The sequence below is a fragment of the Thunnus thynnus genome, chromosome 14 (genome assembly GCF_963924715.1).
Source record: "Thunnus thynnus chromosome 14, fThuThy2.1, whole genome shotgun sequence".
In the NCBI taxonomy this organism is placed as follows: Eukaryota; Metazoa; Chordata; class Actinopteri; order Scombriformes; family Scombridae; genus Thunnus; species Thunnus thynnus.
In genome coordinates this window covers 18,180,270-18,200,965 of record NC_089530.1, presented here as the reverse complement: position 1 = coordinate 18,200,965, position 20,696 = coordinate 18,180,270, and the positions used below count along the sequence as shown (strand labels likewise).

Below are 20,696 nucleotides of genomic sequence, written 5' to 3'. Positions count from 1 at the left end.
ATAATAACATGCTGACTTTATTAGGTGGTAATACGTAAGATGTTACTGGTTGTTGGAGTCACATAGGTGTTTTTTTTTCACAAACATTGTGTTTGGGACCCCAAAGACCTCACTGAGAAGCTGTCACGGGAGAGATACAGAACTGGATAAATGTCTCAGCTATAAGTGGAAAGATAACAGTGTTTGAAATTAATGCTGAAAATGTGCATTATCATATTTCTCCTCCCGTAAAAATATCAAGCAAATCAAATATCTAAATCACTACTATTACTAGTCTTCTGTGTACTGGGGACCCCCTGAAGGACCCCAAATCCCAACTTGAGACCTATTAGACATGCATGCTGTGTCTGTCCCTGGCAGTGGGAGGAGCGGAGACTTAATACTGGCCAATTACAGAGCGAGAGCGGACTTTTGCCTTTTGTGATTGGCCGGCTCGGCCATGCTGTCTAAGGAAACAGGAAGGGACTTTCTTCCACATTTGTTTTGCAGAGAGAAGAGACGCGGGTGTCGTAGAGACACCGTACGGATGCAAAACGGCTTCATTGTAAGCAGCAGGTGTAATTTACAGTGTTGAAATACCTCGAACAAAGCCTGACATGATGTTCAGTTAAGAAATAATCAGTCTACTCGCATGCAACGGAGGCTATCTCTTGAATAAGTCAGTGTAAGTCTTCAAAACGATACCCAGCTATCTTTTCGACATTTTAACTACGCACTTATTATCAAAAGTGTGTTTTAACTAGTTTTAAGGTACTTACACTCTCGAGTATTGCGGTAATCTTCATTTCCGTTTCGGCGTGAATTTTCTTCCTCTAAAATAGCACAATATGGACACACGTGTTGCATTTTCACACCTGCGCAGTCACGGTGCGCTTTCTACCCAATTAATCACGCAGGTTTGACCATGAACTAGTCTAATGAGAAACAAGTCAAATGATTGACGAGCACGAGGTTGCTGCCAGTGATTTTTAACAAGACAAGCTGCTTATTTGTTTGTTCCTCACCGTGAAGAGACGGGTAAACACCCAAACATTCAAGTAGTTACTTTAACTAGTCCACTGCACCGAAAACAGCACAAAACAAACCTGATAGCATTATTTTTAATCAGCGTGGACTATTAGCCAAGGCCATTATTGCCAAAGTCCATTATTCTTTCTATGGGTCTATTACCAGCTTGCTAAATGGCAGGCAGTGTGTTCAGCGCTTATCCAAAGTGCACTGTACCATTGTTTGGCTCAGAAATTTCTCGCCTTTATTGTCAGTTCAGGCAAACCCCCGATGAATACAGTGAGAACTGCAAGAGTAGAAACAAGAAAGTTGAAGCAGACGCATTTGTGATCGCATACCATGACAGATGTGGTGGTGGTGTATGTGTGTGTGTGTGTGTGTGTGTGTGTGTGTCTGTGTGTGTGTAAGTGTGAGAGAGAGTGAAAAGGGGGGCAACTGAAAGTCTAAATGAAATACTATAAATGCATTCCTTCTTTTTTATCTCTATAATCTTTGTTTGTTTCATCTCATAAAATATGTGATCCATCCCTGAATTAAAAATGCATATATATGTATAGATAGATAGATAGGTAGATAGATAGATATACACACGCATACATATTCATTATTTGTTTCAGGGCTGCAACAAATGATTATTTTCATTATTGATTAATCTGCCAATTATTTTTAGAAAATAGTGACAATTTCCTGAAGCTCAAGGTCTTCATATAGCTTCTTTTTTTTTTTGGCTGACTAAGAGTAAAAGTAGCAATTCTGGATGCTGTAACAGGGAAATGTTTGGCATTTTTGCTAGAATATATGAGTAAAATGACTATCAAAATAACGGACGGTTAATTTTCTGTTTAGCAACTAATCAGTTAATTGTTTCAGCTGTAGTTTGTATTTTGCAGCTTGTTCTATGTTATTTGAATTTCTTTCTGGAGTGTTTGTGTTGTTGATAACATAGGACCTACTGATTAAAAAAATCCTTTTCTTTTTTTTTTTTTAGATTTAAAATCGCAGAGACAATCTCTGTCAGAAACTTCCCTGTCTGTTGATATACCTCACAATTAATATACAAACACATGAGTAGAAATGTATGAATATGGATTGCAAACACTATTAAAAATAAAAGACAACAGAGAGATGTTGCATTTGAAGCCTTTAGACAATTTTCAGATCAAGGCTCCAGGAAGGAAAGGTTTCCTTGGTTGAAACTCTTACAATCAATGTGACCTTTATTTATTATAACCCCCATCTCTCAAAAACTCACATATAACATAGTCAATCATCTCTCCTTCCCTCAAAGTAAAAATAAAAAAGGAACTGCTGTCTGGTTATTGCCAGTATCCATCTCAGTCGTCAGAAAAGCTGCACGTTTTTGCTGTTGTTAAGGGCTGGAAACCAGAATCCCATCGGAGTTGCACCCTAAGGAACAAATTTAATGCTAGAAAAACATCCCGGCCATCAACCAAAAATGACGGATTGAAAATAATGTCGAGCTATCTTGGGAATCCCCCACCAGACAAGGGAACAGACTGCATTGTTTTTCTCATTTATGTGATATATAGAACAGAAAGAGGGGAAAAAATGGGCGATTTATTGGTTAGATAGGCGTATTCTTTTCCATGCACAAAAGAAATATTGGATAGTAATGTAAGGATCAAGTCACATCATGACATTGTTTGGAGGCTAGGTGTTCAAATATGTAAGTCATCATCCGTTGGTGGCCCGCTAGGTTTTCAATAGATCATTCAATGCAAATATGTGTGGGAAATCGTGAAAGTTGCCACATGAATATGTCAATGAATGCAGTATAATTTGTGCTTCCTTAGCAGGGCAGTGAGATGAAGAAGCAGAGGGAGAGCCAGTGCACTCAGAAGACCATCTCATTGCTGAGCCCCCTGGGGACGATCCAAGTCAGTGGATGTGAGAATGGTGTGCACACCATCCAGATCCTAATGGATGTCGCACCTGCTGAAAGGTACTGTACAACAGCCGGGCTGGTGACGTGATAAACAAAGGTGTGAAATTTACAGGCAGACAGAATCCACTCCTGTGATGGAGTGCCACCATTCCTCATTGGAAGCAGGGCATTTTTGTAGATCCCACAAGAAATATCCTGGAGAAAGTTGGGCAAATATGAGCAGGCACTAGAAATATGAGGGGCACTAGAATACAGTTGGGCTTGAAATTAGATTTCTGATGGCATGTGGTTGTGATTCTTCCTGCAGTATATTTGAAATTTCAGAAAAATAACTTGTTTATTACCCACATGGGAGTTGATTAGAGCTGATGTCTATAGGGTCACCAAAGGCCATGGGGAGCATGGACTGTTCTCTCCTGTTTATTTATGTTTCCTCCAAGTTGTATGCAGTAGTTTTGAGTGTCAACCAGCACTCAGAAATGTATTATGTGACTGCATTTCCTGCCCTACCCATCCATCAAAATTGTTAGAATGTTGACAGTCTTACTGAAGCGACTGAAACTGATTAAACTCAGCGTTAATAAGTACTTATTCCTTATTTTTACAGGTCCACATCCTACATCTCAGATTAGTTTTGATTAGATTGAAATTAAATATCCATGTATCGCAGATTCGCATTTGATAAACTTGAATGGTTTGGGAAATTAAACCATTTTCAAATGCACCCGGATAGGAAGTTATCCTTTTGAAAATGTATGTTCAAATTCTAATTTATGGAAACCCATTAATGACCTTGTATATTATACCTCAACATGTGTTTCCTTCTTGACTGTCTGCTATTTCCTAAAATTCATCAAGCAGTAAAAACATTCCACTTGTTGTTAATGAGTTGAAGTGAGAAAATTAATAATATGGAATTTTGATTATGGAAGATGTCCTGTAACCATGCGCAAGCACCTTTCTCCGTCTCCTTGTGAACAGGGTTTAATTTGTGTGTTCAGGTTCAGTAGGAATATGCAAATGAATTTAATGATTCGCATCACTAGATCATTTCTCAGTTTAATATCGTTTGCTATGTCGGTCATAAGTGAAGCTTCGATCACATGGCTGTCTGTATGTTCTCAAAGGTGTGAGCTAGAAATCATTAAACAAAATGTTTAGATTTTATCACGACCAGTTGAATACGGTGTTATTGTCATAGGACAGGGGAACTAGAGCCACCCCAGATATATGGAGTAACGCAATGTAAACAGGCATTAAGGGAGGCGAGATAAAGTGACAAAATATAGGCTTATCTTTGCAACCGGCTTTACATGTAGATCTCACAAAAGCCTGCCTGTAGCAGTAATAGTTCAGATCAGCCATTTCCATTGATTTATTTATGACATACTAAACAAGGCTCTTTCCAGCTTTGGATGTGGCGTGGTACAGGCTTAGGAAGTCAGAGTGATAAATGATCTCTAAGAGCATATTTTGGATAAGGGAAATAGATAATGTCTATGCATAACATAAAGGGAGCCCTACAGTAGACATGTGAGCAAGTCAAAGCTTCGAAGGCTTATATGACTGTGTTTGCTTGCCATGTTTTGTTTTTTTTTTTGCACTATTGGTTGGTGTTGAGCAACCGGAGCAGCAACAAAAGCATTCATGGCAGTGATAGATAGTTATTGATAAATGCCATTATAGCTACATAAATGCCCTTGAAGTATGGCTTACACACCATGACCGTCAGCTCTTTCTAATAGAAACGTCTCAAGCCCCTTTTGCTTCCTAACTGATCTTAGGAACATTTCCTGAAATCAACCTCCTCTGCCAGTCTAACGACAGCCCTGAAGGCACCATCAGATGAACAAATTCATTACATCTCAACAACCCCTGTTGGGGCCCTACGCACCAGCCTCCCTGTTAACCAGCTTTCCCCTCTTTAGTTTTTAGCATGGCCACAGCGTTCACAGAAAAATGATACGCATTTTGTTTACAGGAGATTACTATTATCTGAAATATGATGCTTCTTGCCTTTTTCACACAGAGCACAGACACATAATACAGAGGAAATCATACAGTACTTTTTTATTAGGGTGAAAAATGAAAAAAGGGCTGGACTCCTGCCCCGAGACATTTTGTGAGCATATTATTTTACAATGCTTTGATCAATTTGTCTGTCAAGCTGGCTGAGATGTGGGGGAGCAGGAAAAAAGCAATTTAGCTTGTGAGGTCCTCAATAGAAATGTACTACAGGAGCCTGTGTATGACATGTTGCATTAGAACCTGAGTAGCCTTTATTGCCTGATAATGTCGCAAGGCAATGCTGATATCAATCACCCTTTAACAGCCAGTATGATGTGTTTTTATGAAAAGAAAAAATAATACGTGAAGCATTTCTCAGAAAATAATTGATTTAATTCTGAGCTGAGGGATTTCTTCTTTTAACAACATAAAAATATTGTGTTGGAAAAAAACAGGCACAAAATGTGCTAGAAGCTAAAAATTGTTAAGAACAAGCTCTTTGCATATGCTCCTATAGAAAATTGTAATTAATTTTACAAGGATAAACATTCTGTCTCATTTGCATATAGATATAAACAATATATTTGTGCATCTGAATTCCCAGCACACTTGGGCCACGTGATCTGCCTAAAATCCTAAGTGGCTAAAACCAAAAATTATCATTATATTTCCCAGGCCATAAATCCGCCTTTTTTCTTTGACACAAAGCCGTATAAATCTGTGTCTGATTTTTCACATTGCACATTGTTTTTAGTTAATGATTTTCATCTGTTTGTTGTTGCTGTGATAGCGGGGAAATGTACCATATGCTCCGGCAAAAGACAAATGATTAGCAAATGAAATTCTGGACAGCTGTCTGACTGAAAGCGTTTGGTTGATAGCATTCTGCTACCATAATTAGCTTAAGCTTTGGGTTAATTAACTTTCTACCTGGATATGCATAATAATAGCATTCTGCAGAAAGCCAAGGAGCTTCCAGTATATCAGCAGCAAAGGCTGGCTTTTTATTTTGTATTTCGGCAGCATATTTCAATTTCAAGAGGCGATTTAGCTCGGGAGCATCGTCAAATATTGTAGATTTTACTCCCCAAGCCAGATAATTCTGAAACAATAGGGGTGTATTATGTGGCAGAAATGCCATTTCTGAATGTAATTAAAGCGGATGAAAGCAATCACCAATTTTTAAACGCTTTTGTCTAGCATGAGGCCTACTTGTAAAAAAAATACCCATCAAGAGGAGAAAAGAGGCAAGAGAACCCCCAAGTCCTTATATAAGAGGCCTTTGAGACTGAAGTGAAGTACAACAGTAATTAGTCTTTTGTATGAATTTGCCGGCCATGGTCATGATTAGTTAAGCATATGAGAGGACTGCAGGACTGCATTGCTCTTAAGGAGGAGGGTGTTAAAGTCTATTTATCACCAGTTATCCTCACAGCTTTCCATTATCACTGACAACACTGGATGGGGCCTGAGAACAGCCTAATTGTTCTGAGGTGGAGTGTTTTTGTGTCAAACCCGTCACCCCAGTCACATTGGCATTCATAAGCAGCCAGACATTTTCCATCTATCTAGCCCTAATACCCAAGCTGTCACAACAGCTTTTACACACTACCAACGCTAGTGTGAAATATCTGAGGTGATGCATTTATCGTTTTTCTCACACTCATGTAGTGTTGTGAATCAATGTCCTGGTTCACACTGAATAGCAGTATGGTAAATGTGTTCCCTGTCTGGGTCCTGTTTACATGATGTGCTCACACACCGGGAACCGTATCAACAACTTGTGTTGTTTTTTTTTCTCCATTGTAATTTCTCTCTCTTCCTTTCTCTTTCTCTCTCTGTGGGTCTGTTATATTTAGTCTAACACATCATTTTAATCAATTTAAATTATTATTTTGCTAGACGTATAGATACAACTGTGTGCAAAATAAACTGCTTACATTTGTAACTAAAATGCTTTGTCATACAAACAGTGATCTGCTGAGATATTGAATGAAATCATCAATAAAGCAGGGGGAGACTTTTTGACGTAGTCCCTTTAGAAATGGTATGAATAATTCATTGTGTAATGATATTCAGATGATTTTTGTGCTATTTTTTACTGCGGCCTTAGAATATTGTTTTGCATGTTGTGAAGTGTAGTACTCAGCTGCGTATTCATTAAGGTGCTGCTCCCACTGGCCCTTGGACCCATCTGTGCTCTATGTTTATGCCTCCGTCTCCCGGGACCGTCCCAATCAGGCTGCATGTGCCATTTCCTGTGTAAACCAACACCTGTGTAACACACTACCTGTAAACCGCCCCGCACAGACGAGACACTGACATTCACTCAGACGAAAATCTGCAAATGTTGTGGTTTTTAAAACAGAACCTCCAGGGTGGGGACGGGACGGGAGCCGAGCGAGTTACCGCTCACTGTAGAGATGCAGCTAAAAGCAGCTCCTGCAGTCTTTTTTTTTTTTGTTTTGTTTTGTTTTTTTTCTTTTCCTGCTGTCGGCCGGGAAGTTTTTCCCGACGCGAGGGTTGTGCTAGTTTGTTTTAGAACTTGATTGGATTCTATATCTGCAACATGCAGAAGTGTACAGTGTGTGACATACTAAGGCAATATGCAGAGAGATGATTCCGCTCTGACATCTTGGAGAGGAGTACGAGTCAATTATGCCCAAGTGTTGTTCTTGCTTATCTTCCTGCGGCACCAAACAAGGATTTAGTCAAGGATTTAGGGGTGAGGGGGCGGTGGTGGGGATCATGGTAAGCGGTTCACAACAAAACACTCAAAACTCCTGGGAGCGGGCACTGATTTAAAAATAAATTACAGAAGACGAAGCGCTAACACTCAAGGGCCCTCAGCAGTGCTGGCGTACACAGGTGAAGATTAGCCTCCTCGCTAATCAGAGGAACAAGGCAGTAATTTGCTCTGAACACAGACAGTAATTAGGACTTGGTGACACTGGATTCCCATAATGCCTTTGTGCTTGACGTGGTCAAATTTTGACAGAGGCTATCCATGCAGGGTCACTGTCCCCCCAGTCTCTCGGCCCTCTTCAGTGGAGGCTCTAAAAGGTCCCTGCAGTTACAGGGGATCCCTAATGTACTTTATGCCTCCCTCACTGGCTCCTTACCATTCGGGTAATTGGAATCTCTTACTGTGGCACTTGAGAATAGAGGCTAAAAACGCTATTTGAAACTGCTCAGTAGTCTGTTGTAGATAAACATTGCTGCGTCGGGGTGTGGATACACTACATAATGGAGTAAGAGTTAAGGCTCTGGTAATACATGCCTTCACTGACTCCTGTGGCTAGCCAGTTGGGAGAAGACCTAATTGTTGTGTGCTTTGTTGCCTACTCTGCAGTATTTTAGCACCACCTTTATGTATTGGATTGAGTGTTGCGGCCTCTTCGGTGGACATTCGCTAATAAGAGTTGTTGGATATCTAGAGAGCAGTTTATCCGGCCCAGTTGTTTTTATTTTGAAATAGCGGAGCACAAAACGTGCGCCGCAGAACAGAATAGGAAGCATTCCTTACAGCTTACCACTCGAAAAGCTCTCGACTTTAGTGCTGCAGTTGCTAGATAGGCATCTGAATGATCTTCAAATGGTTGAACGAGCTGCATTGAGCAAGTAGCTTACAATTGTATCACAGCCTTTGGTTCAGAGACCATCAGGATCTTGACATTCATAGAGACATGCTGTATTTTTTTCCCTTTTTAGACAGTCATTTTAGGCTTTTTTCATGCTCTCTTGAGTCTTTGACGTCTCTGAGTTAAGTATCTGCAGCTATAAGGCTGAGGAAAATATTGGACTGCTCTTGGCCTTTTCTATTTCATCCTCTGACCCGCCATGTTACCCATGATCGGTGAAGGAGAACTCTGGCAGGCTGTGTCAAAAGTGACAGCCGATCGAGTCAGGATGAGCGCCATCACGCTTCACAGGATGGAGGCATGAGTTCTGAGTTTTTCCCCTTTTTGTGCAATATACCATTACACCCTTCGCCAGATTCCTTTCAATTAGATCTTTTGGTTAACCTGTTTCATTCTTACGTCTGCAGTTGATAGAAAAAGTCTTACTGAAGACTTGTAGAACCAGAGATACAGAATATGCCACAGGAAACTGACAAATTTAATGTCAGCTATTCTTTTTTTTTTTTTTTTTCTTTTGTCTCCTTTGATTGTTTCTTCCAGGATGAATGAAATAACCTCCAACATTATATAAATGCTCAATTCATTCTTTATATTAGAGTTAGAAAATAGGTAGAACTCCAAATGACTCCCACTTTACGCAGCAATGATTTATGGTAATTGGAAATTGATTGTGACAGGAGCACAATATTAGAAATTTTCTCAAATCACAATCTTCTATCAAGGGAAATATTCTTTTTAGTGCAGCAGATCCTGGCTAGTTTGGAATTAGTTTCTTATTTCCTTACCTGTGATGAAATACTGAATGCCTGAAGGACATTGAAAAAATTATTATTCTAACTAGTCAAAAGATAATAGATCATATTTTTCTTTATCCAGATATAAATTGTGTGGTCAAATTTAAACACACTTGTTAAAGGCGATTATTAAAATTCAGTTTATACTTATACTGTAATTAGTTTTGTTGGTTTTTATACAAGGGTGGCAGTTACTTTAAGACCATATAAAGATTGCTCCCTCTGTTTCTTTGTAATTAGACCAACATTTATCACACATCTCTAATCCCTTATTTGAAGGGCACAGTTTCTAATGTCCGGACTCTATAAAGTTCATATGATGCTGGATGAATTGTGATTCACTGAAGTGACTGGAAATGTTGCCTGCACAGAAGCTACATCTCCACTGCCCACATGCTCTTTAAAAACAATCCCCCATCGCACCTAGAGGTGACAGACTTCAGCTCGGCTGATGTTGTTCCACTTTTATTTATTTATTTTGGTGTTGTTTACCAGCCATAACATGCACTGCATTGCATTAACTTTTACTACTGTCAATGTTGTATCACTCAAAACACCTTTAAAGCGAGCGCATCCATAACCGGGTTGGGGGGGGGGGGTGGGGGGGCTGAGAGGAGAGGAAAATTAGCCACGGTGACAAGTCTGAAGTGTGAGCTGGAGGTCAAAGGTGCCAAGCCTTAAGCAAAGGTGCTCTAGCCTTTGTCCGGTAGATTGTAAGGGCCTGCGGGTCCAACAGGAACATTTCCACACACAATATCCCCGAGCTGTCAGTGTGCAGCGGCTGGAACATCCTCTCAGAGAGAAAGAGGGGGTGTGGAGGGTTAGAGGAGGAGGTGGTGGTGGTGGGAGGAGGCGCGTTGGTGGTGGAGGGGAAGTGGGGGTGCAGAGAGGGAACAGTGGCCTGAAGATCCTTGCTGAGAGAAAGAGGAGGTGGGGGGGGAGGAGGGAGGGGATGGTGGGGTGGGTGTCGGGGTGTAGGTGGTGGGGAGCCAAAAGAGCTGGAGTGGGAGGATAGAGAAATAGAGAGGGGGGAAATGAGGAGGGAGAGCTGGGAGGGAGGAGGGGGGTAGGGGGGAGGAGGGGAGGGATAGAAAGGAGAGACAATGACAAGTAGGGGCTGGCTGGGCACTCACCCATGCCGACAGAGATTGCCATGAGCCATGGCCATTGTTTGAGCGGGTCTCAGCACAGGACCCGCTGGTGGGTTTCCGAGTTTTCACCACTCAACTATAAACTGCTGTGTGGTTTATTTAGAAATGAGAGTATTTACACCTTTTACTGTATTTACACCCACTGTTAAACGGCCCCAGGAGATTTTCATCACACAGCCACAAACTAGCAGGCAGAGTGGTTCTCTGAAAACTGACCTGCTCAGTCATAACACTCCAGTAAACCTCAGCTTCACATGTCCAATATAAAACGTTGCTCAAACTGTGACCTGCAGAAGTGTAAAAACACTTTAGGGCCGTGTTGTTACGGCAGGGAGGAGAGAGACGGTCTGTGTGTTTAACAAAGTAAATGTCTATTATTAATACCATACAGGATAAGCCAATTTTGAAAAGGGGGCACTTAAATGTTGATATTATTTATTTATAAGTCCTGTACACCAGTTAATGGAATTGGCGGCCTGCTTTAGATCCACAACACAGCTTGAAGTCCACTTTGCAGTAATGCACATGCTAAGAGAAGACCTTCCCAGTAGGGTCTTTAAGTGTCAAATATGGGTCAGTCTGCTTGCATTGACCTGGGGGGTGGTCAGCAGTGGAGAGAAATTCAGCTGTTAAGTGATGCCAACTCAACCATCGGCAAATTCCTCCAAGCATCTACTCATGCTAAGATGCACGTCCAAGTGCAGTGTTTTGCTGGCCAGCACCAGCTCTGGCCAAAAAATCCATTTATTCTTGTCATGAACTATAAACTAGACCAAAGCGGAGTTGAAACTGTTGTTAACGCTATGCTCTTAACTTTTTTCTGTAACAACAGCGAGACTTTTGAAAACTCTTTTTTTTTTTTTTCTGAGAAACTGGTTCTGCTTCCTTAAAGTTGTTTGAAATAGACTGTTAGCGCTGTTCCGTATGACCCGACAATGTTTTCTTTCATACTCTATCACGCTGCACTTCTTATGAATATATATCTACTGTAACAAATGTCTGGATTACTGTCTTTATATTTTCTCGAGCTTCTTTCTGTCTTTCACACTCCTGATATTTGTCACAGCCGCCTGACAGGAGCTATGCCGAATTTTTGGATTTTAAACACGTCTTGATTAACAACTTTAGTTTCACTCAGCAAATTATGTCATCTTGCATCTGTGTCACTCGTGGCATGTTATTACACTCTTGTGACATATTTTAGCACTGTTCAACCAAGAATTTGGTATTATGATTGCTCCTCTGATCCCCACCTCACCTCCCCATCCTGCCTTATATCCCTCACAGGAGCAGCGAGGCCCCCCTGAGCTGTGTGGTCAACGATAGCCCGGCAGAAACGAGCCCCGAGTTGCAGCGCTGCGTTGAATGGCTCCAGGCGTACTTCACTGAGCCGCAGACCACTGGGAGTCTCCCGCTCCCTGCCTTTCACCACCCCGCCCTGCAAGGAGGTCTGTCATGGATAAATATTTGCAGAGCCATGACTGGGATCAGGCTTTCACTCTTAATTGTCAGTTACATCACTTACACTCACTGGCTCACTGTGTTATAATGAAGTATTTTATGGCTGAGAGAGAGAGAGAGAGAGAGAGAGCGAGGCCGGGAGAGCGAGCGAGTGGGTGAGCGAAGGAGAGAGAACAGAACACAGAGCTGTAACTTGGTTCAGTAATCTGTGGCAGCTCTTACCACGCGTGTTAGTCTTGGCAAGCTTTTCCATGATTCTTGGCACATTCTTTGAAACTGATCGAATTCCACTCTTGACATTTTCAGACAGGAAGCTTTTTTTTTTTTAATGAGAACATGTGAATGGTGGTAAAGTTTGAATGAGCTTATTGTTGGCTTGACCAGTCACCTAGGGCGAGTAAAATGAAAGCACCCCAAAAATGGACAATTAGTGTCCTTTCAACTGGTAGTTGTGACTCCAGAGTGAATGATTGAGGTCACCGAGGAAAAAAACGAGGAATTAATTATCCCTGGTGTTTTTGTTTCAAGGAAACAAACAATACAGGCGCCTGACAACTCACTTCTGAAATCATAAACTTATCGCGCCCGTGCCGTTTTCAAAACAATTACAGTCTATTTCTTTGTCACACCGAGACGCTCATTGCATTTTAACTTAAATATTTTCAGAAGCGCTCATTTAGACGCAGAAGCACACCTACACAGAAAAAAAAATAACTCTAATATATGCATTTAACAATTGTGCCTCTCTTCCCCTGCAATCAGGCCTTAGTTGCTCTCTAATTTCATGCAGATATGCAGTGCTTGAGTGATGGCATTTTCAATGAGCAGGTACTCCATTGAGACCCTGTATACAGCTATGAGTCCCACGCTCCCGCAAAGGCAATGCAGAAATACATCAGGACCGATTACGAAATCAACTTTCAGTGTGATTCCCTTCGCCACCAAGTGCTTGTGTACCAGCCCCAGGCTCTTTCAAATCGCATCTCATCTGAAGTCTTTGGGGTTTTAATTAAATTTCAGGATAGATGGAATTCTTCATTAGTACCTGATCTGAATAGGTGATTGTGCTGTGTTGCACCTCTCTCCCTCGCCTGTTGTTTTGGGGCTCAGTAAATACAGGGTTTAGGGTTGGATTGCTCTCAGTAGTCAGAACCATAGGCCATGCCAGTATAAAAATGTTAAATGTTAGCATCAAGAGTATTTGTCTTTTGAGGGAGGAAAATAGGATTTTTTTTTTTTTTTTTTTTGGTTGTTTATTCACAAATATTAAGCATCAGGTTTTGCCTTACTGCTGCAAAAATTCCTACTCGATCTAGTCACGCAGCTGCTGCCTTCCTGGGGAGAAAAAAAAAAAAAATACTAGTTTAATCAGGTCATTACAATCTGTGACAACCAACTTTTGTTTGCTCAGTTATCTTGTGGGAGAACCTGAATGCGACAGCGCTCTCACAGCACTTGTCATGTAATATTGAGTTGTGACCTTCACTTGAAGTGTTGCCATGTTTATTTACACATTTCTGACAAAACAAGCCACTTTTCATATTAGCTGTCACGATATACCTGAGCAACAGAGGTGACATGAAAGGAGATCCGAGGTGCAATTTTTCTATACTGTCTGACTGATTGTCATGCGCAACATCACACGCATCTTTGGTCGTCAGAGGTAGAGGAATGGTGAGTGCGTGCGCGCGTGTCGCGCTCAGTGAGCATGTGTATGTTTGTGTGCGCGTGTGCGCTCGCATTCACCCCCTCAGAAAAACACAGACACCATCGTGGGTTCTTAAAACGATGCATATTCTTATCTCATTAATTATACATCCATATGTAACAGACGAGAGGATCTTAGTCTCGGTAAGCGGCACAGGGAATGTGCGGGGAGGGGGCCAGGCTAAGGGGGGGAAGGGCGCTCTTCAAAGCCCAAATGACTGTGTTCCTGCAGGAGCCTGAACCTCCCCCTGTGCACAGCGCAGGGCGAGATGAGACACTCACCAGGACTCGCCCCTGTGATGTGGAGAGGAATTAGGGAAATGAACGTTTTCAGAATATCGAATAATCAGAGAATCATCAGCACCCCGTCAGCCTTCAAAAGTATGGATCCCTCAAGACTCAAGAGACACTTTGACTGGGAGTCAAAGTCTTCCCTCCCATTAGACACAAAGGATAATGAGGTAGCTGCATTTCCACTATTGTCTTTTTATTCTCACAACCATGTATAAGGTGACTGTCAGCTGGAAGTCATCTCTCTAAATCTATCACTAGCAGGGCTGATGGAATCCACTTTATTGTTTTCTCCTTTTTTTTTCCAAATTACTTTCATATACAAAATAATGAGTAAATCAATCATATATGTCGATATCTTCATAATCACTAGATCCGTTCGATTTTTACTCTTGGTCAATCCGTCTCTGCCTCTGCAATGGCCCTATCACCTGGCCTCATGGTAGGTAATGACCTGTGACATAATTATGGGATGTCTGTAAACATGTAAGTGGTTCCTCTCAACTTTTATTTAAACAATTGACATCACTGCACCCCGATCTAAAGAGGGTCCTGACCTCAGACACACCGTATTAGGCTCTTTATGAAGTATGGGGCTAGGGGACTGCTCTCCAAATCATTGCTGGTCACCTCGAGTGACCCGCATGAAGTCTCTGTCACTAACACTGATGAGGGCAAAGTTCTTTAACCTCTTGTACCAGCAGATGAGAGCACAGACACTTGTTTTTTGTGCACAACTGTTGGAAATGTGCAATCCTGGAGGAGAAACAGTTGCTTAGGATTCGTAAAAAGGTGCAAACAACACTGCAGCTTGTTGCTCAGTCTGCTTGTAGGCAAAAGCGCTCAGCGTGTGCGCCGGCGTGACACTGACTTTGGTTGTTTGTCAATAACGTTCGCATCAACAGAGATTTGTCAACTCCATAGTCTGGACGAGTTGTCACCTACCCACCGGTGACAAAACGATATCAATATGTACCACACACATCATGTGGCCAAATCTGAGCTTTATGAGGGAGAATAATGCATAAAAGAAATTTCAGGGGTGTATCTTATCTCCTCATAACATTAAGTCTGTCTGCGTAAGAGCCCGTCATCTCGTTGACAGCGTGATTATTACCTGAAAAATTATTAAACAGTACCTACGGGCCTTGTTCAAGACAAAGAACTCACATGGGTACGCATCAATCAAATGTATCCCCTTTAGGTTTTACACTTATTCCCCCCAGTTTAGGCAAATTGCCTTGTTCGCGTGGCTTTGTGTAGCGGAGAGTGACTATAAGGTAGTGAGGGAGCCTGGGGAGTAAAGGATGTTCACTCTGTAGAAGAGAGACAGGGGTGTGACATGTTTTCACACAATGCCAATTTAGAGGGATTTCACATAGATCACTTGTCATGTGCTCTCTTAGACCATATAAATGAGAGAGAATGGGAGATCACTAATTGAATTTTCATGACTGAGTACATGTATGTACTAGAAGAATTTCACCCCCTCTTGATAACGAGACTATTGTTCCCCATCTTGTTCTACCGCGCAAGAGTGTTGTTCACTCGCTACACAAGCTCAGCGCATCAATGTCTTAAGGTTTCGAGATGCTTCAAATACTTTTTTTTTTTTTTTCTCTTTTTCTTTCCCAATCAGAGCTAGACAAACATGCCTCTCAGTCACTGCCTGGTAATCCAGAAAAAAAGATAATGCTACTGCTAAAGTGTTAATGAAATCAAAGCCGTTAATGTGGTCGGTTAAGCTGCGGATGATTTGAAGAATTCCGCCATTTAAGTGAAGATGATATAATGAATCTACTCTGAATAGAAAGCAATTAAAAGGACAAATTGGTCTGATTAACCTCAAAGTCATCCCACTGCCACAAATGGTGTGCAACATTCAAATTATTATTATTAAAAATCTGGAGCAGATTTGCAGTCTTTTTGGCCTCTCTTAATCCTTTTAAATGAAGGAGCGAACTTTTTTAATTTTAGCTGTGACCTTTCAAAGCATAACCTAGATTTTTCTGCCATAGAAATAATTTTCTCACATCAGCTACTGTAGCATGTTATTACTAGTTCTAAGGTCAAATTGAGGGACTTCTATGTATTTAGTTGTTTAATGAGTATTGTGAAGAAAAAAGAAGGAATCAGTCAGAGTAGCTCCGATGGAGAATTTGACCTCAAACACGTGGTTGGACAATATTAAAAACCAATTTATTATGTAATGTGATGTTTATTATTAAATGTGGTGATGTGTCAAACTTTTGATTTGAATTCAAAACACTTTTTTTTTTTATTTCAAAGTAGTATTATCCACGTCGTACCAAACGCTTATTTTCATTGTCATCAGCGTTTCCGTCAGCTGTCTGAGTTTGATTGATTAAACGAGGAACTCTCTCTTCCTCTTGTTGTCTCCCATCTGTCTCTCGCTCTTCTCTCTCTGTCCTCCGCTCTGTGGCGTAGACGCGTTCACCAGCCACGTGCTGCAGGTACTTCTGAGAGATGTGAAGTTTGGAGAGACGGTCTCTTACAAACGCCTTGCTGAGATGGCGGGAAACCCCAGAGCGGTGCGAGCGGTGGGAGGGGCCATGAGGAGGAACCCGGTGAGTGTGGCTGACATTGATTGACAGGCTTCTCTCTCGCTGACTTTATTTAAACAGATGGGGAAGGTGATCTTTTTTTTTAATTTTGTTATTTTTGCTTTAATAACTGCATGTTGTGTGTGGACAAGCAGTAAAGCTGCCTACAGTCAAAAGTTAATTAGTCATTTTATAAGAAATAAGGAATTTGACTATAAGTGCTGGAGACATCATGACATTACTTACAATATTAAATATAGATCTGTAACCATTAATTGATTTGTCAATCAACAGAATTTTTTTTTATATAAATGATTTATTGTTTGAATAGTTTTGAAGCTTCTCAGATGTAAGAATTTCAGCTTTTCTCTGTTTTGTATCATTATAAACTGAATATCTTTCGGTTTTGGACTTTTAGTTGAGCAACACAAAACATTTGGAAACATTACCTCGGAATCTGGCAAACTGTGATGACCCTTTTTCACTATTTCCAGACATTTCATCGATTTATCGAGAAAATAATCGGCAGATTAAGCGATAATGAAAATAATTGTTAGTTTTGGCTGTAATTAAATATTCCTAAATGTAATTAGGATTGTGTGAAACAACCATACGAGTTGCAATAGATTTAAAGCTTTTACATCAATATTTTATGCTTCAATTGCAGTTTTCTGTAATAAAAGGTTAAATGGTGAATGAATAAATAAAGTAAGGAAAGAAATTAATAAATAGATATGATATGTCATCTATACCGTGGGTACATTTACACGTATATGATCGAATAACCACTTAACATTTTAAATACATAAAAACTGATTAAATATAAAATTATTTTCAGCCCGTCTGTTTAATTTAAATTCCTACTACCTACAAAACAGTAGTTGTGTAGTAGAGTTTTCCAACAAAACATTTTTTTCCCTGATGCAAGACATGTAACCTTAACTGTAGGTGTGTTGGAATATGTGCAACGGCAAAATAAACGCCTCCTTCGGATAACGGCTGAGAAGTAAAAGTCTACCTACAGCACGATTTTAAGCCCACACCTTTTGTTCCTGTTTTCTCAAGTCTTTACTGTAGATGTTCGCTGCAAATCTCCCATTCTTGTAGGAAACCTGGTCTGCATCATTTTGCCCATGAATCCACTGTGTACAAAATGAAGGGCTAGAGGGCAAGTGGTGTGTCTTCTTTTGATCAAACCCTTTGATCAAAGCCCGTTTAGCTCTGCCCATGTAGTGCTGTGGGCACCACCGGTGTGCTCTGTGAGGCAGAGAACACTTCTTATACTGAAATGCAGCCAGCGAGATGTTTTCCTTTATACAGTATGTGATGTGAAATAGCCTGTGCACATCCTCGTCTTAGCAGTGTGTTTTTTCCTCTGATCGTGTTTTTAAGTAAGAGAGAAAAATCATTTATAACACAGAATAACCGCAAATAAATGATTATTTATTAATAGTATGGAGTTGTTTCTTTATATACTTTAAATACTACATTTGCCAATAGCGTTGCTTCTGGATGGCTGTATAATGCTTCTCAGTCTCATGTTTTACAGACATTTCCCTCCTTTCGTCAGGGAGGCTGGGAGCCTGAGCCCTCAGCTCCTGATACAGATCCAGAGTCAGATTGTCAGTGTCAATTACTTGTCAGTAGCGCTGCTCCACTCGGGCTTCAGCTGTGAAAAGCTCAGTGTGCTCAATCGATCCTCGCCTCTCTGTGGCACTTCTTCTTCACCAGGATTTGAGTATTGATAAGCCTGGTGTAGTGCTCTTTTCCCCCCCAAGTGAAGAGGCAGATCCGAAGGCCTTGAGGGTACCCTGCTCTCCCTCCAAACCCGGGGAACAGTATTGATCCGAATACTCGAGCAGTATTTCTCTGTCTGCAAGGTTAATCTGGGGCTCGGAAAGTTTTATTGCTGTTGATATGGGAGCGGGTTTAATGATGGATTTGAACTGAAACACACCGCATGTCCAACTTTTATATGAAAAGCTGGCGGAGCAGCCATCAAGTCAGGATAACTTGGTTAAACTGGAAAAATAGAGTCACAATGCAGCAGCGGTTGTGATGTTTTTTTCGTGCAACAAGAACAAAATGAGGGCAACATTAAGAATATTTTTAAAAGAAATAATTGCTTTGATTCACTCCAACCATTGCCACTCTTCTTGTTCTGAATTCACAATGATCGAAGTGTTTTAGGCTTGCTTGTTTAATCTTTCTCCAGCCATTTAGTTTACAAAGAACTCGGGACCCCCCTGGCAGTCGTCTGCAACAAGAGTAAACGCTCCACCGACTTCCTCTTTTTAATGATCACAGGGTTATCAGATCTTAATGTTGACACCCTCTCGATTGAATATTCATCCTGCTGGTGTTTTTGCCCATTAATTTTTGATTGCTTCTTTGCTTTACACTATTAAAGAGTAAAAAACATTTATACCCAAAGACTGAGCCATCACCCTGAATGTGGATTTGTGCAGGATCAAACCAGACACTTCTGGTGTGGCACTTTGTTTTCATGCAGTGCATGAACATAAAAAAGCAACAAGGAGAAAAAAAAAAAAAAAAAGTGCAGATTCATATTTTCTGCACGTTGGTTACTTTTAAGTCACACCGTTTATGTGGTAAATCAGAGATTCTTTCATACATAATACATATCTACTATCAAGACTTCAAACTGTTGTGTTGCTATGACAATAAATGTCAACCTGAGAATAAGAAAGCAGTCGATTTTTAAAGCCCCCTATCTGTATTTCTGTTTTTATTCAATTATTCGTTTTCTACTAACACATTATAGTTTTGTGGCAACAGTATCGATCCTTTGTGGAGTTATTATTCTTCAAGTTTAAAACTTGTACACTCCTTACTGAATTTCTAAAATTGAAAATGATGGTTCATTTAAAGTAAAAGTAAATATTTCAAAGTGTCTCTGTCTGCGTGTAGAAACGTGCTTGCATAATATTTTTTTTTTGCAAAAGTTGCACATGTTTTGTTTTGTTTTGTTTTGTTTTTTTCAAAGTTGTATCCCTCTCTCTGTCTGTTTGCCAGGTTCCTCTCCTCATCCCCTGCCACAGAGTCATTTCTAGCAGTGGACAGAGTGGGCCGTACATGAGCGGCAAGGGCGACCATCTCAAACAATGGCTGCTCACCCATGAGAGGCCAACAGGGGAAGACTAAAGCATGACAGAGCCCAACTGTCCTTCATGCAGTACACACACACACACACACACACACACACACACACACACACACACACAAAAGGTTTTTTTTTTTGTTTGTTTTTTTAAACACAAAACAGGGCCATAAAGTTTAGCGTGTTTGGCACACACTGTGGAACAACTGCAGCTACTTGTAAATATTCAGTTTATACTCAGTTTTTTAAATCTAAGAATAGAGATGCTGCATAGTTAATGTGATACAGAGTTGTTGCAGAATTAGAATGTACAAAAATAACTTAAACAGAGAACAGTAGGAATTACAAACATATGCTCCCGTGGGTCTCCGTTGCGTTTGCCAGATAGTGCTGGAATGGTTTTTCTAAAGAATTATTATTCCCTTAAAAATATGTCTCTTGCATTGTTGTTGTTGTTGTTGTTTTTTTCCTAAGCAGAATTAGTCTTTGTACCTCTCGTTGGTTTTTTAATTTCCTGCCAAGTGAATGCTTTGTTCAACATCCAGTGATAAAGGCTCTGAATTTTACTGCTACAAAGCTTTGTAGTGAAGCATTTATTTTGTCTTCATTTAGATCTCATTGTTTGCTCTCGCCTTACAATCCACCTAGAGCGGAGATGTCTTATGCATTATATACTGCACTTTTGTTACATTAGACATGTTTAAATAAATACATCTTCAAATGTCAAACACTAGCTTTTCATCATTTTAACTGTATGTAATTTAAAAATTGATTCCATGTAGCGTTCACTCAGTTCAGCTCATAATTAATTATGCTGTATGTCTTCTCTCTTCGCTGCAGCACTGTATGTCAGAGCTCCTTCTTTTATTTCTGAGTAGTGTTTTCCATTAGAGGGCAGTACAGAACGGGAAACTGAAATCAACATTTCAACCTTGAATTCATCCCTGCACATTTAATCTGTAACTTAACTGTTTATATTTTATTTTATTTTCATCGCAACCTCATTTAATCCTTTTGGGATGAATTATTCTGTTTTAGAAAGACC

At 40.5% G+C, this 20,696-nt stretch overlaps 1 protein-coding gene across 6 annotated transcripts; it reads left to right on the top strand.

Moving 5' to 3' along the window:
- Positions 1–439: 439 nt before the first annotated feature.
- On the top strand, positions 440–20,379 carry mgmt (O-6-methylguanine-DNA methyltransferase). Of its 6 annotated transcripts, none has more exons than XM_067610337.1 (5): positions 440–544; positions 2,823–2,971; positions 11,795–11,955; positions 16,415–16,554; positions 19,567–20,379. In XM_067610337.1, exons 1-5 carry the CDS (start codon positions 440–442, stop codon positions 19,693–19,695), a joined length of 684 nt encoding a protein of 227 aa, XP_067466438.1. In that variant the 3' UTR covers positions 19,696–20,379. The 6 variants fall into 6 exon arrangements, with proteins under 6 accessions (XP_067466438.1, XP_067466439.1, XP_067466441.1 ...); XM_067610338.1 differs by having other exon boundaries at positions 448–544; positions 2,826–2,971; XM_067610340.1 differs by having other exon boundaries at positions 466–664; positions 2,826–2,971.
- Positions 20,380–20,696: the final 317 nt, after the last annotated feature.

Bases quoted from the DNA above. Each gene is read 5' to 3' on its own strand.
- mgmt (XM_067610337.1), top strand. From the start codon at position 440: ATGCTGTCTAAGGAAACAGGAAGGGACTTTCTTCCACATTTGTTTTGC. The intron at 2,972-11,794 runs GTACTGTACAAC...TATCCCTCACAG, and splicing joins GATGTCGCACCTGCTGAAAG to GAGCAGCGAGGCCCCCCTGA. The intron at 16,555-19,566 runs GTGAGTGTGGCT...TCTGTTTGCCAG, and splicing joins GGGCCATGAGGAGGAACCCG to GTTCCTCTCCTCATCCCCTG.